The 24704-nt window shown below is 42.6% G+C and overlaps 1 protein-coding gene across 3 annotated transcripts in view; it reads left to right on the top strand.

The window, feature by feature from the left end:
* LAMA2 (laminin subunit alpha 2) overlaps positions 1–24704 on the top strand; it is a 1287603-nt gene that overhangs the window by 610566 nt on the left and 652333 nt on the right. For all 3 annotated transcript variants that reach the window (XM_077289387.1, XM_077289386.1, XM_077289385.1), the window contains exon 14: positions 585–793. In XM_077289387.1, the coding sequence (XP_077145502.1) occupies positions 585–793 (209 nt within the window). The remainder of the gene's footprint in view (positions 1–584; positions 794–24704) is intronic.

Genomic DNA, 24704 nt, shown 5'->3' with positions numbered 1-24704 from the left:
GGTCCAATTAGCATATGGCATCCATGATTTCACATGTGAGAGCATCGGATGCCATATGCTAATAACTCTCGGCTCCAGCTCTGCTGCAAGCAGGAGCCAAGTGTCAATGCTCTGTGCTCTGATCCTCTCACATGAGAGAATCTCAGCACAGGTGCGGAGGAGACAGAGAAATTAATTTCTCCATTTACTCTGCTGCCGGTGTTGGCGGGAATCGCACTGCACTCGTGTGATATCCGAGTGCAGACTTATATGGATTCTCAGGTGCAATCACAGCATGCTGTGATTGTTTTCGCACTCCGAATTGACATGAGAAAAAAATCCCAGATGTGAGCTGCTCCATGGAGTAACATTGGGGTGAGTGTGATCCGATTTTTTTTTATCTGATTACATTCATCCGAATTGTTCGCAAGTGGGAATTAGCCTGAATAGAGGTGGCTCTAACTTTAAAACCCTGAGATGATTGATCCCAAGATGATCTATGCTAAGAAAATTAGAAATATATCAATTATTATCTTATATTTATTGTTTTACAAAACAATGTAAAACACAACATTTACAATTTACAACATTTATAATATTTGCAGGGGAACGGAATATGGATTAGTAACACACAAGATGAATCTTACCAGCCGTTTGAAGAACATACAGTAAGAGTGATCCTGCGCCCAGAATTCTTCAAAATGCATTCAACAGGCCACCAAATCAGCAGAGAGGACTTCATGACAGTGATGGCAAATGTTAACAGACTTCTTATAAGAGCAACACATAGTAACCACCCAGATGCCATTTACAGGTAAGCATAAAATTACAAAGCTTTCCAGCTTGATGCTCTTTGTTATAAAGTCAATAACATTTTTCACACATGTGGTGGTTTGTTGCAAAGATGATCTCAATTATCGAAGTATAACAAATAACAACATAAAAATTAACAATTCCTAGCTTAATTTCTAAAAAATGAGCTTTTCAGTGCAAGTAGAAATTATATTCCCCCATATACACAAAGTGGTCAAGGAGGCTGAGAAAATTGAAATAATATAACATTTATAAATATAGTTATCAGAGTAGTGGGCTGCTGGCATAGGACCCACCTTTACATTCAGACTGCAGAGTTTCTAGATAAACCTGTGAATGAGAAACCTGACATGTCATGCACACGTTGAGTATTTTTGACTTGCAGATTTGAGGCAGAAAATAATCTGCAGCATGTCAATTCTCTATTTGTTTTTGCCAGCTTTTTCACCATTGACGTCACTCAAATCAGGCAAACACGCAGGCAAAAATGCACCACTGCATTTTCTTGCCAAGAGATGCAGAAATCGTACTCAACGTGTGCCTATAACCTTAAGAAGCTGAAAAAGCTAATCAGTAATAAAGTGATCACTGTAGACTGTCACTGGAAAAAGGGGCAGATCTGGATGATGGAGAAGAAAAGCTAAAATACAGGCCCTCCTTTAGCTGCCAGAAAAGTTCCGATAGATCTAGGCATAGATTATAACATAATATCTCTAATGAATTGCACTGCAGTCTTGCAGCGCTGGAGTCCTGGGTTCAAACCCCACCAAGGACAACATCTGCAAGGAGTTTGTATGTTCTCCCCATGCTTGCGTGGGATTCCTCCGGGCACTCTGGTTTCCTCCCACATTCCAAAGACATACTGATAGGGAATTTAGACTGTGAGCTTCATCGAGGACAGCGATGATAATGTGTGCAAACTGTAAAGTGTTGCGGAATATGTTAGTGCTATATAAAAATAAAGATTATTATTATTATCATCATTATTATTATTAATGATGGTCTTGTGTTATGTGAAGACAAGGAGTTAACAAAAGATACTTTATAGGGGTTTTACAGGAATAGAAAAATATTAATAAAGTTAATGTAATTATAAGTAAATTTCTAAACCATTTTACTTAGCAAATTACAATTGTTTTGTCAAGGGTGGTAATGACTATAGAATTGAGACATATTGCTGTTTGGAGGCGAAAGTGGGGAGGGGGGCATCATTGCTATATCGGTGCGAAAATGGGGAACATTATGATTATAAGGGGTGAAAATGGGGTACATTGAACTGTATGGGGGATATAATGGGGACATTATACTGTTTGGGGAAAATAATTAGGGACATTATACTACTTGTAGAATAGAATTGGGGACATTGTACTGTTTAGGGATAGAATGGGGGACATTGTACTGTTTGGGGGATACAATGGGATACATTGTACTGTTTGGCGGACAGAATGGGGAACATTATGGCTCAAAGATGAACAACATTGCTGAAATATTTTTTTGGGGAGATGCTCTTACTGTGGGGAGAACAAAAGATGTTCTGCGTGGAAATGATAGTGCATCCCTATGACTGGCGGCATATAAGTGTGTGTTGGCAGCAGGAAATTCAGGGTGGGTACGCCGGGAGTTGGAGACATTAAAGGGAACCTGTCACTTCCAAAATCAAAGGTGAGCTAAGTCTACCGGCATCAGGGGCTTATCTATAGCATTCTGGAATGCTGTAGATAAGCCCCCGATGTATCCTGAAAGATGAGAAAAAGAGGTTAGATTATATTCACCCAGGGGAGGTCCCAGTTCTGTTCTGGTCCGATGGGCATCGTGGTCCAGTCCAGGGCCTCCCATCTTCTTACAATGACATCCTCTTCTTGTCTTCACACTGCAGCTCCAGCGCAGGCGTACTTTGTCTGCCCTGTTGAGGGCAGAGACAAAGTACGCCTGTGCCAGAGCCACAGCGTCCAGACAAAAAGAGGACATCATCGTAAGAAGATGGGAGGCCCTGGACTGGACCGTGACGCCCATTGGACCAGAACAGAACTGGGACCTCCCCTGGGTGAATATAATCTAACTTCTTTTTCTCATCTTTCAGGATACATCGGGGGCTTATCTACAGCATTACAGAATGAGGTAGATAAGCCCCTGATGCCGGTGGACTTAGCTCACCTTTGATTTTGGGGGTGACAGGTTCCCTTTAAGTTCTGGATGATTGGTGTATATCATTGAGACAGAGTCACTGGCTCTGTATGTGAGGGGAGATATGTATCACGAAGATTGCATTCTTCAGTGATCTGAAACCCATAAGTTTCTCTTCTGTATCCTATGTGCTCAAGGGGCTAAACCAGTCTGTACATGGGTCTGGGTTTTTGGTGAGTAGGTGAGAGATGGGCGGGGCACCTTCTCACCATATCTCCACCTCAAGAGTATAGTTGGCAGAGTTAAATGTACAGCTACTGTGTTTTTATGGCTCTTGTATCTTTGGAGGAAGTCTCCAGACCGAAGCTCCGGTGGGAGCTGAAGTGTGTTGTATTCCAAAGGGCTGGAGTCACACTGGTAAGGACTTTTTGAATGGACTTTTTTATTTTCATGTATGCCAGAAAGGCTGTTTTTGTGTTGTTACTTTGCTTTGTGGTTTATGAAGCAATAAACCACCCAGAAACTTAAATATTAAGTGTTCCTTTGTCTACTTCGGGGAGCAGCTGAGTGAGCTAACCTGCCACAAATATCTTTTATAAAAATCAGCTTCTTTATCCACAGTGTCTTTACTGAATCTAATTTCACAGTTACTTACAAATTATCCTTAGGAATTCACTATTCCATCATGTGATCAATTAACCCCTTATTATTTCATTGAACTAAATCCTATTTATATTTTCAAAAATATTAATTCTAATTATACTGCAATTTATTTAAAAATGCTTGAAAGTCTTAGTTTTCTGCTACTTTCTGCTGTTATGATTCAGTTCATTAGTCTGGCTATTGTGACATCTCAAGGAAAAATTTAATCTTTTTAGATATTGTAGAGGGTCTTGAAAGAGGGACAAGTGTTTTGACTTCTAGTATGAAAAAGTTAAGTAATTCATTTATATACCTTTTAAGCTTTTTATGGCAAGATAAAACCTACAACTTTCACTTACCGAGTTACACGTTCTAAATCAAAATTGCAACAGATTTGAGTAATATAAATTATATGTAAGAAAAATAGCAAATTAAATTTTTCGAAACTCTGCTGATTTGAAGTAGCTGCAATATTTTTGCATTTTAACATTCTTGTATTGTTCGCAATAGCTTGACGTCTAATCATCACAAATTTAGATCATCACAGAACCATAAAATGAGCTTCAGTATAGTGATTTCAGTTTTGAAGAACCATGGGAGAACCCGGTATTATTGCAATAATGCCAAACAATACATTACAACTGTCTGAAAGCAGGCAAGTAAAATAAGTAAAGGCATTTACCAAGTTTCTGACAAATTTCTAGAAAGGGAGGAAATGCAAAAGGTAAATTCCCTGTTGTTCCAGAACTGCCTCTCCTATCTTCCTCACGAGTCACTGTAGGCTGCAATGATTGTCTACTGCAGTCATGTGTGCACAAGTAAAAGGTATCTACTTTAACTATCTTAGTAAACGCCTTTAACAAGTTACAATGTTTTCTATTATTTTCTTATTTAATTCAAAAACCTTATTTAATGAGGATGTTGAACACCCTAACACAGTTATTGTTATTGCCATAAATGCCAAAAGATAATGCCCTTAGAGAACCCCATATACCTTTTCTGCCAATTTTCATGGTATTTTATGACTTTCTGCTTCATTTCATGTCCCCTGGTAACAGCTCTATTGTCACAGACATCACTTCCTTTTTAGAAAATTCTGCTCTCTTGTGACTAAATTTTACACCGGTCCTTGTGATGAGCTACAAGCCAGCAGTGGGCAGACTTTCTACAACTCTGCCTAAACCCATTCTACTCATTATCCAGTTTCGCACACATCTGAAGTACAGTGTAAGATCTTGCGCAGGACTATGCTACAGGAAAGTCACTGCTGTATACATACAGATACAAAGGAAATATCTGCAGAAGAAAAGTGCAGGAAAATGGATAAGCTGTGTACACAGCCATATGCATAGAAGCAGTGTTAGGTGTCGAGTTCCTGCCACTGCACTGGGGAAATCTCGAACCATCTCCACTGCGGTCTCCCATTCTCCTCCAGCCACAGTGGAGCCTGCTCAGTGGAGATGTAGGTCCCAGCGTCTGGCTCAAGCTGATACTGTGCGAATGGTTACTGCTGCCTTTCCAGGCTCTGACTTTGTAGCCAGCACTGATCAGCAGCAAGCAGTTCTTTCTGGGACTAAGTCCTGCTTTTCCCATACTGAGCATGCCCACGGGACGACCTCCCATTGGAGGTCGGGAGTCACATGCTCAGGTCCTGTTGCAGCTCCTATTGGACCATCAGGAAGGTCCTGGAGTGCTACTGCTATAAAAGGTTTGCATGGCCGCTCGGCCATGCTCTAATGTAAACTTGATTTACTTGTGTGTGTGTAGATGAATGCCAGTCGATGGATGAAAGCTCCAAATCATTCCCATCCCTAATGTTGTTGCCTGTTCGCGAATGGTGGAAGCTACCAGATAGTGCTACTCTGCATATACAGCACACAATTTTGCGTCTCTCAGCAGTGACCACCAGTGCGGCGCCGTGCGCTTAGTGCACTTTCCGGGCCCTGGTTAGGGTGATTAGTGGCGTCCACCAGAGCAGCGTTGTAGGCACTCTTGTGCGATTAATAATTACTATTAGTTCAGTTCTACCCCTGACACCACAGTAACAGTGTTAAGCGTAAGAGGTCTAGAGGAACTTTTTCTCCGTGTCTTGGGACAGAGTTCTGTGATCCTTTACTTGCGCTCTGTGCGGTATCGCGGCCCTGTGACGTAACAGGGTTCGCTTCCTTCATACCGGGTGAAGCTAACCCTTGTGTGTATTCACATCTAGTCCGTCATTACCGAGAACCAGGTTTCCTTTCTGCACGGTGGACCCTGGACTGCGAACGCACCTCATATCCTCTCTAAATATTATTTAGTGTGTTCCGCCAGTCCTAACAAGCAGTGAGTGAGCTCTGCTGAATAGAGCCCTATCCAGCAACAAAACATAAAAGTCAAATGATAGTGATGTCATGTCAAAGCGCAGAGAAATATAGGGAATAGGGAATATAAGGTATTTACAAAAGTGCTTTAAAGGCTGCAACAGGCTCTGGTCCATTAGTAAATGTCTGAACTTCTCATCCTTTTCACTGCTGTGGACTTCATGAAAATGCCGACAGAGGCAGCTGATGCATAGATTGACATCTTGGGAGCTGAGATCTCAATATATGCATGCACCGCCTCTGGCAGCCATTTTAACCAATTATATCACAGTTAAAAGGATGAAAAGTGTGGTGACTCCTGACATTTTCTGAAAGCCTGGAGTCCGCTGCAGCCTCGTGCCGTCTGACACCCCCTCCTCCCATACGGGGCGCAGCATCAGCCCACTCCTGCCTCTGCTGCCACCAGCTACCTGCAAGAGCGACCCTGCCTCCTGGGATCCCACTGCATTACAGCCACTGCCCTCCCCTGGTAAGCTATATTCGGATTATAAGATGAACTCTCATTTCCCAAAAAAATGTTGGGGAAAAAAGTGTGTCTGATAATTCGAAAAATACAGTATTTTGTAATTCTAGTTTACCTTAAAATTAGGTTATCTTTAGTGTTGAGCATTCCGATACCGCAAGTATCGGGTATCGGCCGATACTTGCGGGTATCGGAATTCCAATACCGAGATCCGATACTTTTGTGGTATCGGGAATCGGTATCGGGATTAATATCAATGTGTAAAATAAAGAATTAAAATAGAAAATAGGGATATACTCACCTCTCCGGAAGCTCTTGGACTTTACCGCCGTAACCGGGAGCCGTTGTACCTAAGAATGCGCGCTTGAAGGGCCTTAGATGAGGTCACTGTGCTCTGATTGGTCCGTAGCGGTCGCGTGACCGCTATGCAACCAATCACAAAGCAGTGACGTCTCCTAAGGTCTTTCAAGCGCTCGAAATACCTTAGAAGACGTCACTGCTTTGTGTTTGGTCGCGTAGCGGTCACGCGACCGCTACGCGACCAATCAGAAGCTGTGGACGTCTTCTAAGGTATTTCAAGCGCTTGAAAGACCTTAGGTGACGTCACTGCTTTGTGATTGGTCGCGTAGCGGTCACGCGACCGCTACGGACCAATCAGAGCACAGTGACCTCATCTAAGGCCCTTCAAGCGCGCATTCTTAGGTACAACGGCTCCCGGTTACGGCGGTAAAGTCCAGGCTGCGTCGGAGGGTGAGTATATCCCTATTTTTTATTTTAATTCTTTCTTTTACACATTGATATGGATCCCAGGGCCTGAAGGAGAGTTTCCTCTCCTTCAGACCCTGGGAACCATACAGGATACCGTCCGATACTTGGTGTCCCATTGACTTGTATGGGTATCGGGTATCGGTATCAGATTAGATCCGATACTTTGCCATTATCGGCCGATACTTTCCGATACCGATACTTTCAAGTATCGGACGGTATCACTCAACACTAGTTATCTTACATTTAAAGAGTTCTCCTGTATTACGAACTGTAATTCAGTCACCAATTGATGACAAAAAATGTAGAGGAACATTTGTTATGTGACTTGCACAGAATTATGGGAAAACATCAACATTTTGACACACATTTGTTTTATTTTTATTTATACATCAGTTTGGTGACCTCTGGCCTCTTTTTACATTTTTCATTAAGATTGACTTAGAAACACTCATAGATGGGAAGTTTGAGGATATTTCACTATCTATTTATCATGAGATAGCGCTCCCTGAGTCCGTTGGGGGACACTCACTTGGCTACAAGATTAAAGCACTCAGGCACTGATTCTCACAAAAACAGTCTTATACAGTTTATTTAGACTCATAAACCACATCACAAACAGTTCATTATATACCTCAACGGAATTCATAAACCACCGACAGTCTGTTCCAATAGCAGATACTTCTCTGCCTATAACCCCCTTTATCTGGAGTTATCTTACAGGAGCTCCTGCTCCACACACTGACTCCTGTCAGTCCTGGTTCCCAGGGAAGCTGCCTAGCTGGGATCACCGTCCTTGTGACCAGGGCACTTCAGATAGTCGAGACCCGCAAAAGGAACTGTAGCTTCCTCAACACAGTAGCCATCACAGGCTCTGCAGATACGGCCTCTCCATGCGCTATTCAGGAAGTCCAGTCCCAGGCACTTCCAACACACAGACCATCAGTCCATGGCCTCACCATGTGCTTCTAGAAATCCAGTCCACTCCAGGATATTCCAACACACAGGCCATCCAGGACCTCACATTTTGACCATTCATGTCCATACACTCTCAACATGTAACCCAAACTCTGGTCACATTATGTACCTGGAACCACCTCCATAAGTGGGAGGTGTGTGGCTAGTCAGTCCCGCCCAACTCTCCAACTAACCCTGTAAGTCTCCCTTTAAAGCTACAAAAATACTTGTGGGACTACAGGTCCCAGAACAACAATACTGGCTTACAGCGCAGACTCCCTTTGCGACACATACTGGCCATTTACAATCATGCCGGACCCTTTTTCACAAACCCAGTTACGCCTCCATGAGTATCCTGAGGAGCCCACACAGTGTCCCCTGGCTGCATCATGGGTCACTGCATCACACTATATATCTATCCATCATCTATTTATCTATCTCATAACTATCTATCTATCTATCTATCTATCTATCTATCTATCTATCTATCATATTTTGAGATTACTATAAACAAGGGAGAGAAGAGACCAAACAAATGATGGTGTGCACACCTATCACAAAATAATCATAAAATCAGGTAAATTTTATTAAAGATTTTCAACACACACCAGAAATTGGATTAAAATCACGTAAAAACGTATGACAACATAAGACATATCACACCCCTGCACAAAAAATAACCATATGGGACAACAAGTAAGTAAATAAATAGAGCTCCACAAATCAATAGGTCAGGCACAAAATACATAAATAAACCCCAGTGCACAGGTATAATATGAATGGATAAGAATCACTAGGTAATAAGGAGTACTCCTCAAAGTATAAGAACCATGTAAAGAGTGGCGATTCTGATCAGTCAGAAAATGAGAATCTCCCCCTAGCCATGTATGCAAATGTTGTATAGTGCATATGTAAGATAATCAGCATGGCTAAAGGGTAACAGAGATAAATAGACCAGCAACCTGATATAAGATCAGCCGCATAAGGTGACCAGTGCACATTTAGCAGCAAAACATGAATGCAAAGAATCAAGATGAAAAGCAAAGATCAGGCTGTGCTGGCTTGCACAGAAATGTGAGGCAAGGCCCCATAAAGGTAACTATTCATGTTTTGCTGCTAAATGTGCACTGGTCACCTTATGCAGCTGATCTGATCTATTTATCTCTGTTACCCTTTAGCCATGCTGATTATCTTGCATAGGCACTATACAGCATTTTACATACATGGCTAGGGGGAGATTCTCATTTTCTGGCTGATCAGAATTGCTACTCTTTTCATGGTTCATATGTTTTGAGGAGTACTCCTTATTACCTAGTGACTCCGATCCATGCATATTATACCTGTTTACTTATGTTTTTTGTGCCTGACCTATTGATTTGTGGAGCTCTATTTATTTATTTACTTTTTGTCCCATATGGTTATTTTTTGTGCAGGGGTGTGATATCTCTCATTTTGTCAAATATTTTTAAGTGATTTTAACCCAATTTCTGGTGTGTGTTGAAAATCTTTAATAAAATGTACCTGATTTTATGATTATTTTGTGTTAGGTGTGCACACCATCATTTGTTTGGTCTCTTCTCTCCCTTAGGGTACCGTCACACTCAGCGACTTTGCAGCAAGAACGACGACGATCCGTGACGTTGCAGCGTCCTGGATAGCGATTTCGTTGTGTTTGACACGCAGCAGCGATCTAAATCCCGCTGTGATATCGCTGGTCGGAGCTAGAAGTCCAGAACTTTATTTTGTCGCTGATCACCCACTGTCATCGCTGGATCGGTGTGTGTGACACCGATCCAGCGATGCGTTCACTTGTAACCAGGGTAAATATCAGGTTACTAAGCGCAGGGCCACGCATAGTAACCCGATATTTACCCTGGTTACCATTGTAAAAGTAAAAAAAACCCACTACATACTCACCTTCTGATGTCTGTCACGTCCCCCGCTGGCGGCTTCCCTGCACTGAATGTGTCAGCGCCGGCCGGCCGTAAAGCAGAGCACAGCAGTGACGTCACCGCTGCTGCCGGCGCTGACACATTCAGTCAGTGCAGGAAGTTCTCGGCAGCAGCGCGTAAACCCTGTGGATGCCGGGGGACGTGACAGACATCAGAAGGTGAGTATGTAGTGTTTTTTTTTTTACTTTTACAATGGTAACCAGGGTAAATATCGGGTTACTAAGAGCGGCCCTGCACTTAGCAACCTGATGTTTACTCTGGTTACCCGGGTGCTGCAGAGGGACTTCGGCATCGATGAAGACAGTTTCAACGATGCCGAAGTCGTTCCCCTGATCGTTGGTCACTGGAGAGAGCTGTCTGTGTGACAGCTCCCCAGCGACCACACGACTTACCAACGATCGCATCGCTGGTCGTGATCGTTGTTAAGTCGTTTAGTGTAATGGTACATTTATTTAGAGTCTGTCATCCAGACTAGGTGTTGCACCCTACTATTCACCCTTGATGCTGACAATTGATAGTGCACCCTGATCTCTCTTTATCCAGATTTTGAGATTATTATTCATGATGAGCGAGCACTAAAATACTCAAATACTCATTACTCGAAACAAGCAATTCCTAATGCTTGAATTCTTTTTTCAAGCAACGAGTATAATGGGAGTCAGTGGAAAATCTGAGCATTTTTCTGGAAGTCCCTACACGGAGGTCTGAGGAGCAGTGAAAATGTTGAAATGGATGGAAAAAGTGCTGAATGGAAGGAGCATGGGGAAGACCCTTGGAAGCATATCTGACTTTCAGATCGCTGCTGAGAACAATGGTGCCACACTTTTGCTTCACTTAAGAGCTGACAATCAAAATCGATGAGATATTGACAGTAAAAAAGTTAAGAAACATTCTTTCATGTATAATGACTTCTAATACAGACAAAATTTTAAAAAGAATTTAACAAATAATAATTTAAGTAAACCATTATTTAAATTTTTATTAAAAAATTGGAAATTTCAGTGTAAATTATGAAAGAAGCAAGCACTGCAAAAATTAGATGGAAGTAGGACTCAAATACACCATGTATTAAATATAAAGGAGGGCCTCATATACATTCTGTTCAAATTATCATGAAGTGGTACTCTTTGACTAATAAAGGCTATGCACTAAGTGCAACGCCTCCAAAAATGAGAAGCAGCCATACACCTCTGAAGGCATCAACTGCAGTGCCTCATTCAAATATTGTGAAAAAGTGTAGTTGTGGTAGTCATACACTCTAAAAGGCTCTGCACACAGTGCAAAGCCATGAAAAAATTATAAGGAGGGTTATCCATACACCCTTGAAGGCAACAACTGGAGGTCATCATTCAAATATTAAAGACTAAAAACACTATGTTTAAAACAAACACATGAGCCATGCACATAGTGAACAGGCCTTAGGGACACCGTTCACACCACCAATAGACTGAAACACAAAAAGGCACAGTAAAAAGAAAAAATACTCTGTTGCAGAAAATAACAGTAAATAGCAAGTGCTAGTAAAAATGTGGAAAAACACAGGGTATTTGGTTAATACGTTTTTTGCAAAAAATGTATATTAAGCCGCTCTATCAAACGTCAAGGTATACCCGTATTACAGCAGTCCTAACTAATGTATGTAATCCATATCTGATGTATTTAAAAACCTGGTCATATGTATAGTATCTGTATGAGCAGGATTCGGAAAGGAAATGTTCAATGTGGACACGTAGCATAGAACGGCTTTTATGTGCATGGCTCACAAGGACTAGGGAGGTTCCCACCCCTCTTTGTGAGCCATACACATAAAATCAGTTCTATGCTACGTGTCTACATTGGACATCTCCTTTCTGAATCCTGCAAATTTGAACATTTACAAATTTGAAATTCTACAAATTTGTACATTTACATCATTTTTAGTAGGATTTTTGTATTGTACGGGATTGTGATCTATTAAACCAATTCCCTTATATTGTGCTGTGTACTAATGTTAGCCTTCTATTAACAAAGAAAAAATATAAAGATATAACGTTTTTGTTGGTAAATATTGGTTTCACGCACAGTGTAATTATTATGTTAATGTTATCATTTTAAAACCCTCCACAGGTACTGTATGCAGGAGAGTACGTGTGTATTGTATTATATCATGCTGTGTTCTATGAAATAGAAGAAAGTGAATCAGAAAATAAATGTGCTAGATCTAATGTTTAGGAAGAGACCTGATGAAATGAAACAGAAAAAATAAGAAATCAGGTTTCTAATCTGTGCAGCTGACAGCATTCTGGGGAACCTGTCCTTTTATTGCTTTCTAATATGCAGGACAGATGGGACATTTAACGTGGCATGACTGTTCATTCCCAGCCAACAGTATAGCCTGCTTCTGTCCATTATGCATTAAAGCGAACCAACAGAGTTCTGTCGTTAGCTTTTATGGGTTGTATTTTGTATTATTTTGGATAATTGCTAGCATTCTGCTATAAAGAGATACGATTTTATAGCTGGTGTTGCCATATTTATTAGATATTTTTTTCCAGATAAGCAATAAAGCAAAATATATATCATTGCTAAAGAGCTGTACATTTAATTACTGTGCCTATATGCTGTTTTAAAACTAGGTAATGTTTTTGTTTTCTCATAAAACTATTTTTGATATACAGTATATACAGTAACTTATCAGGAGTGAAAGATATTAACTAGCTAAAAAAAATTCATGATGCTTGGGAAAAGACTTCAATTGGACCGAAACATTGCCGTCACTACTGGCTATTACATTTTTCTAATTTTCTATTATGGGAGTGCTGCTTTCATTTTTGTATGTATAACACATGATATATGTTTTGTTTTTCGTAGATCCCTCTTTGATACAAAATAGCCAGCTGATCTTTGAAATAAAATATTTTAAAGATTTGGGTTAAAGAAAAGTATTGGATGTGATTTGAACAAAGGCTCAGAATCATCATTGACTTTGTGCCTTTTTTGTCTAGTTTTGTGCATATGTGACTTTTGTTATCTGCACTAGTTCATGATAATATCTTTTGCTCATGTTTTCAATTTTTTATTTTATTTTTTTGTTGGCTTGCCCATCCAAGTGAACGGTTAGTGAAAAAATAAACAGATAACATTTGATTGCCATCCATGTGTCCATGTGTCCTTCAAATTCTATCCTTTTATTACTGTTTAGGTGGTAGGAGAAGCTTGCAATCAGTTGATTTTACATACTGTACATAAAAATTCATGTTTAACCCCTTAAGCCCCGAGGGTGGTTTGCACGTTAATGACCGGGCCAATTTTTACAATTCTGAGCACTGTCCATTTATGAGGTTATAACTCTGGAACCCTTCAACGGATCTTGGCAATTCTGAGATTTGTTTCTAGAGACATACTCTACTTTATGATAGTGGTAAAATTTATTTGATATTACCTGTGTTTATTTGTGAAAAAAATGGAAATTTGCGAAAATTTTGAAAATTTCACAATTTTCCAACTTTGAATTTTTATGCCCTTAAATCACAGAGATATGTCACCCAAAATACTTTTTTTGTTAGGGAGTTATAAGGGTTAAAAGTTGACCAGCAATTTCTTGTTTTTACAGCAAAATTTACAAAACCATTTTTTTTAGGGACCACCTCCCATTTGAAGTCCCATTTAGGGGTCTATATAGCAAAAAATACCCAAAAGTGACACCATTCTAAAAACTGCACCCCTCAAGCTGATCAAAACTAAATTCAAGAAGTTTATTAACCCTTCAGGTGCTTCATGAGAGCTAAAGCAATGTTGAAGGAAAAAATGAAAATTTAACTTTTTAGTCATGAAAACGATATTTTAGCAACAATTTTTTATTGTCCCAAAGGTAACAGGAGAACTTGGACTATAAAAGTTGTTGTCCAATTTGTCCTGAGTACGCTAATATCTCATATGTGGGGGGAACTACTGTTTGGGCGCATGGCAGGGCTCGGAAAGGAAGGAGCGCCATTTGATTTTTTCAACCTAAAATTGGCTGGAACTGCAATCGGACGCCATGTTGCGTTTGACGAGCCCCTGATGTGCCTAAACAGTGGAAACCCCCCACAAGTGACCCCATTTTGGAAACTAGACCCACTAAGGAACTTATCTAGATGTGTGATGAGCACTTTGAACCCCCAGGGGCTTCACAAAAGTTTATAACGCCCGGGCATGAAAATAAAAAATCATATTTTTTCCACAAACATGATCGTTTAGTTCCCAATTTTTTATTTTCCCAAAGGTAACAGGAGAAATTGGACTGCAAAAGTTGTTGTGCAATTTGTCCTGAGTATGCTGATACCCATTATGTGGGGAAGACCACTGATTGGGCGCATGGCAGGGCTCAGAAGGGAAGGAGTGCCATTTGACTTTTTCAAGCTAAAATTAGCTGGAATTGAGATCAAACGCCATGTCGTGTTTGGTGAGCCCCTGATGTGCCTAAACAGAGGAAACCCCTCACAAGTAACCCCATTTTGGAAACTAGACCCCCTAAGGAACTTATGTAGATGTGTGGTGAGCACTTTTATGCCCCAAGTGCTTCACAGAAGTTTATAATGCCCGAGCGTGAAAATAAAAAATCATATTTTTTCCACAAACATGATGGTTTAGTCCCCAATTTTTTATTTTCACAAGGGTAACAGAAGAAATTGGACCACAAAATTTGTAGTCCAATTTGTCCTGAGTATGCCAGTACCCCATATGTAGGGGGATCCACTGCTTGGGCGCATGGCAGGGCTTAGAAGGGAAGGAGCGCCATTTGACTTTTTCAAGCTAAAATTAGCTGGAATTGTGATCGGACACCATGTAGCGTTTGGTGATCCCCTGATGTGACTAAACAGAGGAAACCCCCAACAAGTGACCCCATTTTGGAAACAAGAGTGCCTAAGGAACTTATCTAGATGAGTGGTGAGCACTTTTATCCCCCAAGTGCTTCACAGAAGTTTATATTGCCAGAACGTGAAAATAAAAAATCATATTTTTTCCACAAACATGGTGGTTTAGTCCCCAATTTTTTATTTTCACAAGGGTAACAGAAGAAATTGGACCACCAAATTTGTAGTGCAATTTGTCCTGAGTACGCAAATACCCCATATGTGGGGGGAACCACTGTTTGGGTGCATGGCAGGGCTCAGAATGGAAGGAGCACCATTTGACTTTTTCAAGCTAAAATTAGCTGAAATTGAGATCGGACGCCACGTCGCTTTGGTGAGCCCCTGATGTGCCTAAACAGTGGAAACCCCCACAAGTGACCCCATTTTGGAAACTAGACCCCCTAAGGAACTTATTTAGATGTGTATGAGCACTTTTATCCCCCAAGTGCTTCACAGAAGTTTATAACGCCCGAGCGAGAAAATAAAAAATCATATTTTTTTCCACAAACATGATCGTTTAGTCCCCAATTTTTTATTTTTACAAGGGTAACAGAAGAATTTGGACAACAAAGTTGTAGTCCAATTTGTCCTGAGTACGCCGATACCCCATATGTGGGGGAAACCACTGTTTGGGCGCATGGCAGGGCTCAGAAGGGAAGGAGCGCCATTTGACTTTTTCAAGCTAAAATTAGCTGGAATTGTGATCGGACACCATGTAGCGTTTGGTGATCCCCTGATGTGACTAAACAGAGGAAACCCCCAACAAGTGACCCCATTTTGGAAACAAGACTGCCTAAGGAACTTATCTAGATGTGTGATGAGCACTTCTATCCCCCAAGTGCCTCACAGAAGTTTATAATGCCCGAGCGTGAAAATAAAAAATCATATTTTTTTCCACAAACATGGTGGTTTAGTCCCCAATTTTTTTTATTTTCACAAGGGTAACAGAAGAAATTGGACTACAAAATTTGTAGTCCAATTTGTCCTGAGTACGCAAATACCCCATTTGTGGGGGGAACCACTGTTTGGGTGCATGGCAGGGCTCAGAAGGGAAGGAGCACCATTTGACTTTTTCAAGCTAAAATTAGCTGGAATTGAGATTGGATGCCACGTCACTTTGGTGAGCCCCTGATGTGCCTAAACAGTGGAAACCCCGACAAGTGACCCCATTTTGGAAACTAGACCCCGGAAGGAACTTATCTAGATGTGTGGTGATCACTTTTATCCCCCAAGTGCTTAACAGAAAATAATAACGCCCGGGCGGGAAAATAAAAAATCATATTTTTTCCACAAACATGATGGTTTAGTCCCCAATTTTTTATTTTCACAAGGGAAACAGAAGAAATTTGACCACAAAAGTTGTAGTCCAATTTGTCCTGAGAACGCCGATACCCCATATGTGGTGGGAACCACTGTTTGGGCGCATGGCAGGGCTCGGAAGGGAAGGAGCGCCATTTGACTTTTTTAAGCTAAAATTACCTGCAATTGAGATCGGATGCCAAGTCGCGTTTGGTGAGCCCTTGATGTGCCTAAACAGAGGAAACCCCCATAAGTGACACCATTTTGGAAACTAGACCCCCTAAGGAACTTATCTGGATGTGTGTTGAGCACTTCTATCCCCCAAGTGCTTCACAGAAGTTTATAATGCCCGGGTGTGAAAGTAAAAAATTCTATTTTATGCCCACAAAAATGATCTTTCAGTCCCCAATTTTTTAATTTCCCAAGGGTATCAGGTGAAATTAGACCGCAAAAGTTGTTGTCCAATTTGTCCTGAGTACGCCAGTACCCCATATGTGGGAGAAAACTACTGTTTGGGCACATGTCAGGGCTCGGAACGGAAGCAGTGACGTTTTGGAATGCAGGCTTTGATGGAATGTTCTGCTGCCATCATGTTCCGTTTGATGAGCACCTGATGTGCCTAAACAGTGGAAACCCCACACAAGTGACCCCAATTTGGAAACTAGATCCACTAAGGAACTTGTCTAGATGTGTGGCGAAAACTTTGAACACCCAAGTGTTTCACTAAAAGTTTATAACGCCCAGGTGTGAAAATAAAAAATCCTATTTTTTGCCCACAAAAATGATCTTTTAGTCCTCAATTTTTTAATTTCCCAAGGGTAACAGGAGAAATTGGACCACAAAAGGTGTTGTCCAGTTTGTCCTGAGTATGCTGGTACCCAATATGTGGGAAAAAACTCTTTGGGCACACATTGGGGCTCGAAAGGGAAGTACTGACGTTTTGGAATGCAGACTTTGAAGGAATCGTCTGCGGGCGTCATGTTCCGTTTACAGAGCCCCTGATATGCCTAAACAGGAAAAAAAAAACACAATTGACAACATTTTGGAAAGTAGACCCCCAAAGAACTTACGTAGATGTGCCTCCTTTGGAATAAATCTGTTTCCTGTAAATTAGTAGTGCATGAAGTTGTGGTACAATTGAAAGCAATCCTTCATACACAGGCCAGGTTTTCCAGGGCAGGTGTCACATTGATAGATGGTGTCCTCGCGTATTCCTCTTTTGTAGCACACTCGGCACCTTTTTTGCGGCTTACCTTTTCTTCCAGTTGGTGGGACTACCCCCGGAAAATGCTGACCTGGTACGATACATGCACCTTAAGTTCCAGAAGTACTGGGGCCCGCTCCTTCCCTCGTGCTAAACATCAGTGCCTTAAACACTACCTCCTGGAAATGAAGGTATGAAATATCGGTGTTGTGTGCACATCGTGACAGCATGAAAAGCGTTGAGGATTGCCATTTGTACAATGTGCGCAGACAGCTTTTTGTACCACACCCTGGCCTTTCTCAAAGCACTGTACGGTTGGAGGAGTTGATCAGAGAGATCAATGCCCCCCATGTTTTTGTTGTACCCCAGTACACAGGTCGGTTTGCTGACCTCAGTAGAGGTATCCCTTAAGGCCCCGTCTCACATAGCGAGATCGCTGCTGAGTCACAAGTTTTGTGACGCAACAGCGACCTCAGTAGCGATCTCGCTATGTGTGACACGTACCAGCGATCCGGCCCCTGCTGCGAGATCGCTGGTCGTGTCGGAATGGCCTGGACCTTTTTTTGGTCGTTGAGGTCCCGCTGACATCGCTGAATCCGTGTGTGTGACACCGATCCAGCGATGTCTTCACTGGTAACCAGGGTAAACATCGGGTTACTAAGCGCAGGGCCGCGCTTAGTAACCCGATGTTTACCCTGGTTACCAAAAAAAACAAACAGTACATACTCGCCTTTCGGTGTCCGTCAGGTCCCTTGCCATCTGCTTCCTGCTCTGACTGAGCCGCCGTACAGTGAGAGCAGAGTGCAGCGGTGACGTCACCGCTGTGATCTGCTCTCACTTTCCGGCTGGCAGACAGTCAGAGCAGGAAGCAGACGGCAAGGGACCTGACGGACACCGAAAGGCGAGTATGTACTGTTTGTTTTTTTTTGGTAACCAGGGTAAACATCGGGTTACTAAGTGCGGCCCTGTGCTTAGTAACCCGATGTTTACCCTGGTTACCCGGGTGCTGCAGGGGGACTTCGGCATCGTTGAAGACAGTTTCAACGATGCCGAAGTCGTTCCCCGGATCATTAGTCGCTGGAGAGAGCTGTCTGTGTGACAGCTCCCCAGCGACCACACAACGACTTACCAACGATCACGGCCAGGTCGTATCGCTGGTCGTGATCGTTGGTAAATCGCTATGTGAGACGGGGCCTTTACAGTGCTGAGGGCGCTGCCATCACCGTGTATGGTGGTCAATAGAAGGACTTCCCTTTTGTCCTTGTACTTGACCACCAGCAGGTGGTCGCTACATTGGGCTTTGCTCTCACCTTTTCTGAGAGTCTGCCCAAGTAGCGTCTTTGGGAGGACTCTCTGATTTTTGTGGACAGTACCACAGGCTGCGGTACCTCGCACAGAGAGAGATTTGTAGAGTGGGATACTGACAAAAAGTTATCGGCATAGAGGTGATAACCTTAATCCAGCAGTGGGTGTACCAAATTTTCCCACTCACTCCCAGGATAGAAGGACAGTCAGGCGGTTCAATCCTGGTGTCCTTCCCTTCATAGACTCTAAAGCTGTGGGTGTACCCTGAGGTACTCTCACACAGCTTGTAGAGTTTGATTCCGTACCTGGCCCTTTTGCTGGGCAGGTATTGACGGAATCTGAGCCGCCCCTTAAAATGAATTAAGGACTCATCCACGCAGATGTCCCTTTGAGGCACGTACACTTCAGCAAACTTTTTGTTGAAGTGTCCGATGACCGGCCGAACTTTGAACAGACGGTCAAAGTTGGGGTCATCTCATGCGGGACACTGTGCATTATCGTTGTAATGCAGGAACTTATGGATGGCCTCAAAACACGTCCGGGTCATGACCATTCGGAACACTGGAGTGTTATATAAAATATCAACACTCCAATATTGCCGAAGCTCAGGCTTCTTCAGGATCCCGATGTGGAGGACCAGGCCCCAAAACTGCATCATTTCAACTGCGTCTACAGGAGACCAGTTAGGCCGGTTTCACATTTGCGGTTGTGTCCACAGCGTTTCTTCCGTAAATATCCCCATGCATTGTGTATTCCTCTATTTAACATTAGGGACGCATACGGTTTTTTTTGTTCGCGTTTTGCCGCGTTTGACTACGCATGCGTCGTTTCGTCGTCTGCGGTTTGGCGTGGAAATGCAACATGTAGTAATTCCTAGAGGCGTCAATTTGCCACCTGGAAATGTATGCGGTCAATTGCGTAAGGATTGCGACAAAAAAACGCATTGCTGTCTATTTAAACACATGTGTTTACAAGCACATGCATTTGCTTGCATTTGTAAACGCATGCGTTGCACCAGAGAAAAACATGTCTAGACACTAATTAGCCACCCCCCACATACAAGGTGATAAAGGGAGGGAGTGGACATTTGCAGGTCACGACGCAGCAGACAGAGAAGCTTTCCAGATGCAGCAGAGCAGACACAGGAAGGAATCTACAGTCAGAGCAATGTGAGTATATCCTAGCCAATGCCTCTATTTTCTATTTTCTGCCTCTACATGTCCTAATTTGTTCCATTTCTTTTTTTCTGCATGCATCAGAATGTCTTCTTCTTCTTCTGATGAGGATCAAACGCCTGGGCCTGCACAAGCGGAAAATGTCAGCAAAGTGAGTAGTCACCTCCTCAGATTGGTAAGTATTCACTGTCACATCTACACATATGACAAATTATTTTTCCTTTTTTCAGAGCTCTTCTTCTACTGCGGCAGAGACTGGGCAGGAGCAGTGGAGTCATGGTCAGTGGCACGGCGGCAGCGTGTAAGTATACCTGGCTGACTGTTTATTGTATCCTCACTTTACAATTCTTGAATCTTCATTTCTGTACTTTTCTCTTTCTTTCCCTGTTGCTTCTGTACTATTTTTTTTTAACTTGTAATATTCAGGCCATTTCTCTGCTTCTGTTTTCTTTCTTCCTTATGTTAATGTCTCCAAAATTAATGTTCTGGGGTTTTTTTAGGTTCCAGAACGGGATGAGGACCTCATAGAGAATGAGCACCTAATCTCCCTGGTCCATGAGCGAGTCCCATTGTGGGACACCCAGGATGCGCTGCACTCCAACAACGTGTCGATCCGGCGGCTTTGGAATGAGGTGGCCACAGCGTTGTGGGATGGCTGGAACAACGCCCCAACTCGGGTCTGAAATGCATTTGGTAAGTATTGCAATTCAGTGTGATGCAGGCAAGACCTTGGCCATGCTCACACAACTGTGTATGATGAGAGAAAGTCATTAATTTTTCTCAGCACACACAGTTGTGTGACAACGGTCAAAAGACCATTGTCCTAGCTATTATGTTTTGTTTTGTCAACAGTGTCTAAAGTCAAAACACGTTGGCGATCGATGAAGGACCGCTTCAACAAGGACCTGCGTCGAGAGCCGGCTTCCTAGTGGTTCAGGAGCAAGGATCCGTAAATACAAGTACCACCGCATCCTTGCATTTTTGAGACCGGTCCTTGCCCAGAGAACGTAAGTATATTTTTGGTGAAAATAAATATGTTTTTTATTGCATTTGGCTGCCGTCACACTACCATTTTTGGGTTCATAATTTGCATCAGTTTTTGTAAATGAAAACCAGGAGTGGTAGATAAATGCAGAAGTGGAGCATATGTTTTTATTATACTTTTCCTGATATACTTCCACTCCTGGTCTTGGCTTACCAATAGTGATGTAAAATACTGAGCAAATACTGACAGTGTGACGGCAGCCTACACAACAGATCTATAGTCATCAAGTCAGGTGTCAGAAATAATGAATTCATGATGCACAAAGAAAGGGCTCATGAATTCATTATTTCTGACACATGTCCTGGTGAGTGTAGATATGCCTTGTATCACCTCCACCATCCCTTCATATTCTACATCAGTATTTGGAATCCAAACCCAGGAGTGGTTGATAAATGCAGAAGTGGAGCATATGTTTTTATTATTCTTTTGCTCATACTGTAGTACTCCTGATTTTGGCTTGCAAAGTCTGAGGTAAAACTCTGTCCAAATACTGCTAGTGTGACCTCAGCCTTAATCTATGTTTTTATTCCACAGGAATTTGCGTTTTGTAAATGTTTGGTCTTACATTTTTTAATTCTTTTTTCACAGCACATGGAGCACCACTGTTGGCCCAGGTTCTGGAGCGGTCCTTCATCAGTCAGCCACGGACCCGTCCCAGCCATCCTCCAGCGCTGCAGCAAGTGGGCCTGCCGCACAAACTGGAGACCAGGAAGCTGGTCCATCAGGTGTTCCCCTTCCCCAGACCTCTGCCTCTGCCCAATTTTTTTTTGGCTCCTCCCAGCAGTGGCAGAGGGCTGCGGACAGGTCACTCTTGCCTGAGTTTTTGCACTTGATCTCGGTCTTCCACGAGGGACTCAAGGCGATGGGTGACCGACTGGATACTGCCATTAGTCATATGAGTACACGTATCCAGGAAGTTACCACAGCCCTTGCTGGAAAGCTGACCTCCAGAGGCCAGCACATCATTTTTTTAATCAAATAGAACAGGGCATGTCAGAACACCTTACTCCCGATCTCCAGATTAGTGTTATGCAGGCCTGTAATGCTGCTTACGTGCAGGCTATGCAGCAGAGTTGGTATTTTCAGCAGACAGTGGGGGCATTTCCACCAGTGCCCACACTGTCATGCTTTACCTCTATGCCGACATCTGCTGCATACCACTGCACGGCCACCTCCATTCCAAACACTGCCGGACCTTATTATAGCACCACCACCATGCCGAGTGCAGTAGGACAGCCCACCGCCACCACCATGACAACTGCTGCTCCTGCTTGGACCTCCTCCACTGCCACCACCATGCGGCAGCCGCAAGACCCTGGCCTGTCGTTCCCCACCACCACCACAGGAATAACGCTGCCGGAACCTGCCCTGGCGTTTCCCGCCACACCACAAGAATGCCACTACAACGGCACCTGGACCGTGACAGGTCAGCCACCACGGCCAGGCTAATACCAAGTAGCCCAATGAGGCTCCCCGGATGGCAGCGCTGATCCAAAAAAGGGAAAGGCAATAAAAAACAAAAGACAATAGCTATCCCTTCCACCTCACCTTCCAATGGGTCTGTAATGTCTGGTTTGTCTCATCCTTCTAGTGTGTCTCTGCCCTCTCAAGTGTCTAGCCCAATCCCCGAATTTCCAGACCCCAGTAATTTTATTGCACCTTCTCCAGCCACCCCTGCGTCATCGATAGTTAGCCAGCCCTCACTGCTCCACCCCCCAATTTCGTCAATCAACCCCAAGCAGGCGCAGTTAATTTTTTATTTTAGTTTATTTTGTTAAAATAAATATTCATGTTTTTTGCCCACAATAAGGTTTGGTTAATTGTGTATTTCGCCGCCGGCAACACACACCATGCGCCAAATTCAAAAATGCGCCGAACACATTTTTTGGGGCCACCTCCTAGCTCCAGTAGTTAGTTAGTACAACACAGAAGGTTTGTGTGTGTTCGGTATAGAGATAAGAGGTTGCCCAAAAAAATAACAATTGTATTTTCACTTTGTGACTTTTTGTCGCAGACTGAAGAAAAAATGGTGTCAATACACAGCTGAATACACAGCTTAACTATACTCAACTGGTCGTGTCTTCACAAAATCATTAGTTATGACACCTAACCTGCAGAGTAGATAAATGCCTTGTATTACCTCCATTTTCTCTTCTTTGTACATTAAATCTATTTAACACAAAGTGAAGGTACGATGGAGGTGATACAAGGCATATCTATACCTAACAGGACATGTGTCAGAAATAATAAATTCATGAGCTATTTATTTGTGCATCATGAATTCATTATTTCTGACACCTGACTTGATGACTATTGATCTGCTGTGTAGGCTTCCGTCACACTGACAGTATTTGCTCAGTATTTTACATCACTATTGGTAAGCCAAAACCTGGAGTGGATCAATGTGAGGAAAAGTCAAATAAAAATATAAACACCACCTCTGCATTTAACAACCACTCCTGGTTTTGGCTTACAAATACTGATGTTAAGTAATGAACAAATACTGAGAATGTGACGGCACCAAACAGCCATCGTCTCTACAGTCTGCGTCAAATAGCTACTGGTGAACCGAGTCAGGACGCAATTACGTCAACAGCCTAAGCCCAAAAACCCTTAGTGGTGTGTAAAGCAAATACATGGGAGACATGGTGGAGATAATAAAACACAATTATTTTATTACAACAAACATTATCAACATTTTGAAAATAACTGTTACAGACCCAAAGCCAACAGGACATTTTACACCATATTGTCCTGCCATTCCACACATCCAAGGTCTGAATCAACAAAGGCAGCAAATTGGTGCCGCATGTGGCCAACTTCAAGAGTTGACCGCAGGGGGTGATGCCGGTAATCAGGCAAAGGGTTTGCAACTTGTTCATCAAGTTCAATGGTGGGTTGCTCCTTAGCCAGAATGTAATTGTGGAGAACCACTCATGCTTTTACCACCTCATCCACTGTCTCCATTTTTAGATTTATGGCTGTTGCAAGAATGCGCCATTTTGACACCATAATCCCAAAAGGCACACTCTACTGTTCTGCGGGCCCTGGTTAGTCTGTAGTTATAGATCCGTTTTGTGCGGTTCAAGTCCCGACTTGAATAGGGCTTCAGTAGATTTTCACTCATCTGAAATGCCTCATCCCCAACCATTACAAATGGCATCGGTGGGCCTTGAGTGTTGGGGAGAGGTCGTGGCTGTGGAAAATTAAAATTTTTGCCATAAACACGGCCCATATCAGAGTTTTTGAAAGTCTGTGAATTGTTGCCACGGCCAAAAGCACCAATGTCCACGGCAATGAAGCGACAGTCCGCATCAGCTATTGCCATGAGAACTACTGAAAAATATTTTTTGTAGTTGAAGAACTGTGATCCCGTTCTGGCTGGTTTGATAATCCGGATGTGCTTCCCATCCACCGCACCCAAACAGTTGGGGAAATCACACACAGTCCAGAATTTATCAGCTATTGCCATCCACATGTCCTTGTTGGGTATGGGTATAAATTCTTCATGGAGAACATTCCACAAAGCCTGGCAGGTGTCAAAAACTATTCTGGACAGGGTGGAAATTCCAAGGCGGTCCTGGAAGTGTAGGGATGACAAGCTCTCTCCAGTTGCAAGAAATCTGTAATAAAGAAAAAATAATTTACAAAAATGCAAAGAATACATGTCAGACCAACAATAATTATGACTGGCATTTGTTTAGAATTATTACGTACCTTAAGGTAACCAGGAGACGTTCCTCTGGT

Source organism: Ranitomeya variabilis, chromosome 2 (genome assembly GCF_051348905.1).
Source record: "Ranitomeya variabilis isolate aRanVar5 chromosome 2, aRanVar5.hap1, whole genome shotgun sequence".
NCBI lineage: Eukaryota > Metazoa > Chordata > Amphibia > Anura > Dendrobatidae > Ranitomeya > Ranitomeya variabilis.
The sequence above is the reverse complement of the archived record's forward strand: the minus strand, read 5'-3'. Positions and strand labels throughout refer to the sequence as shown.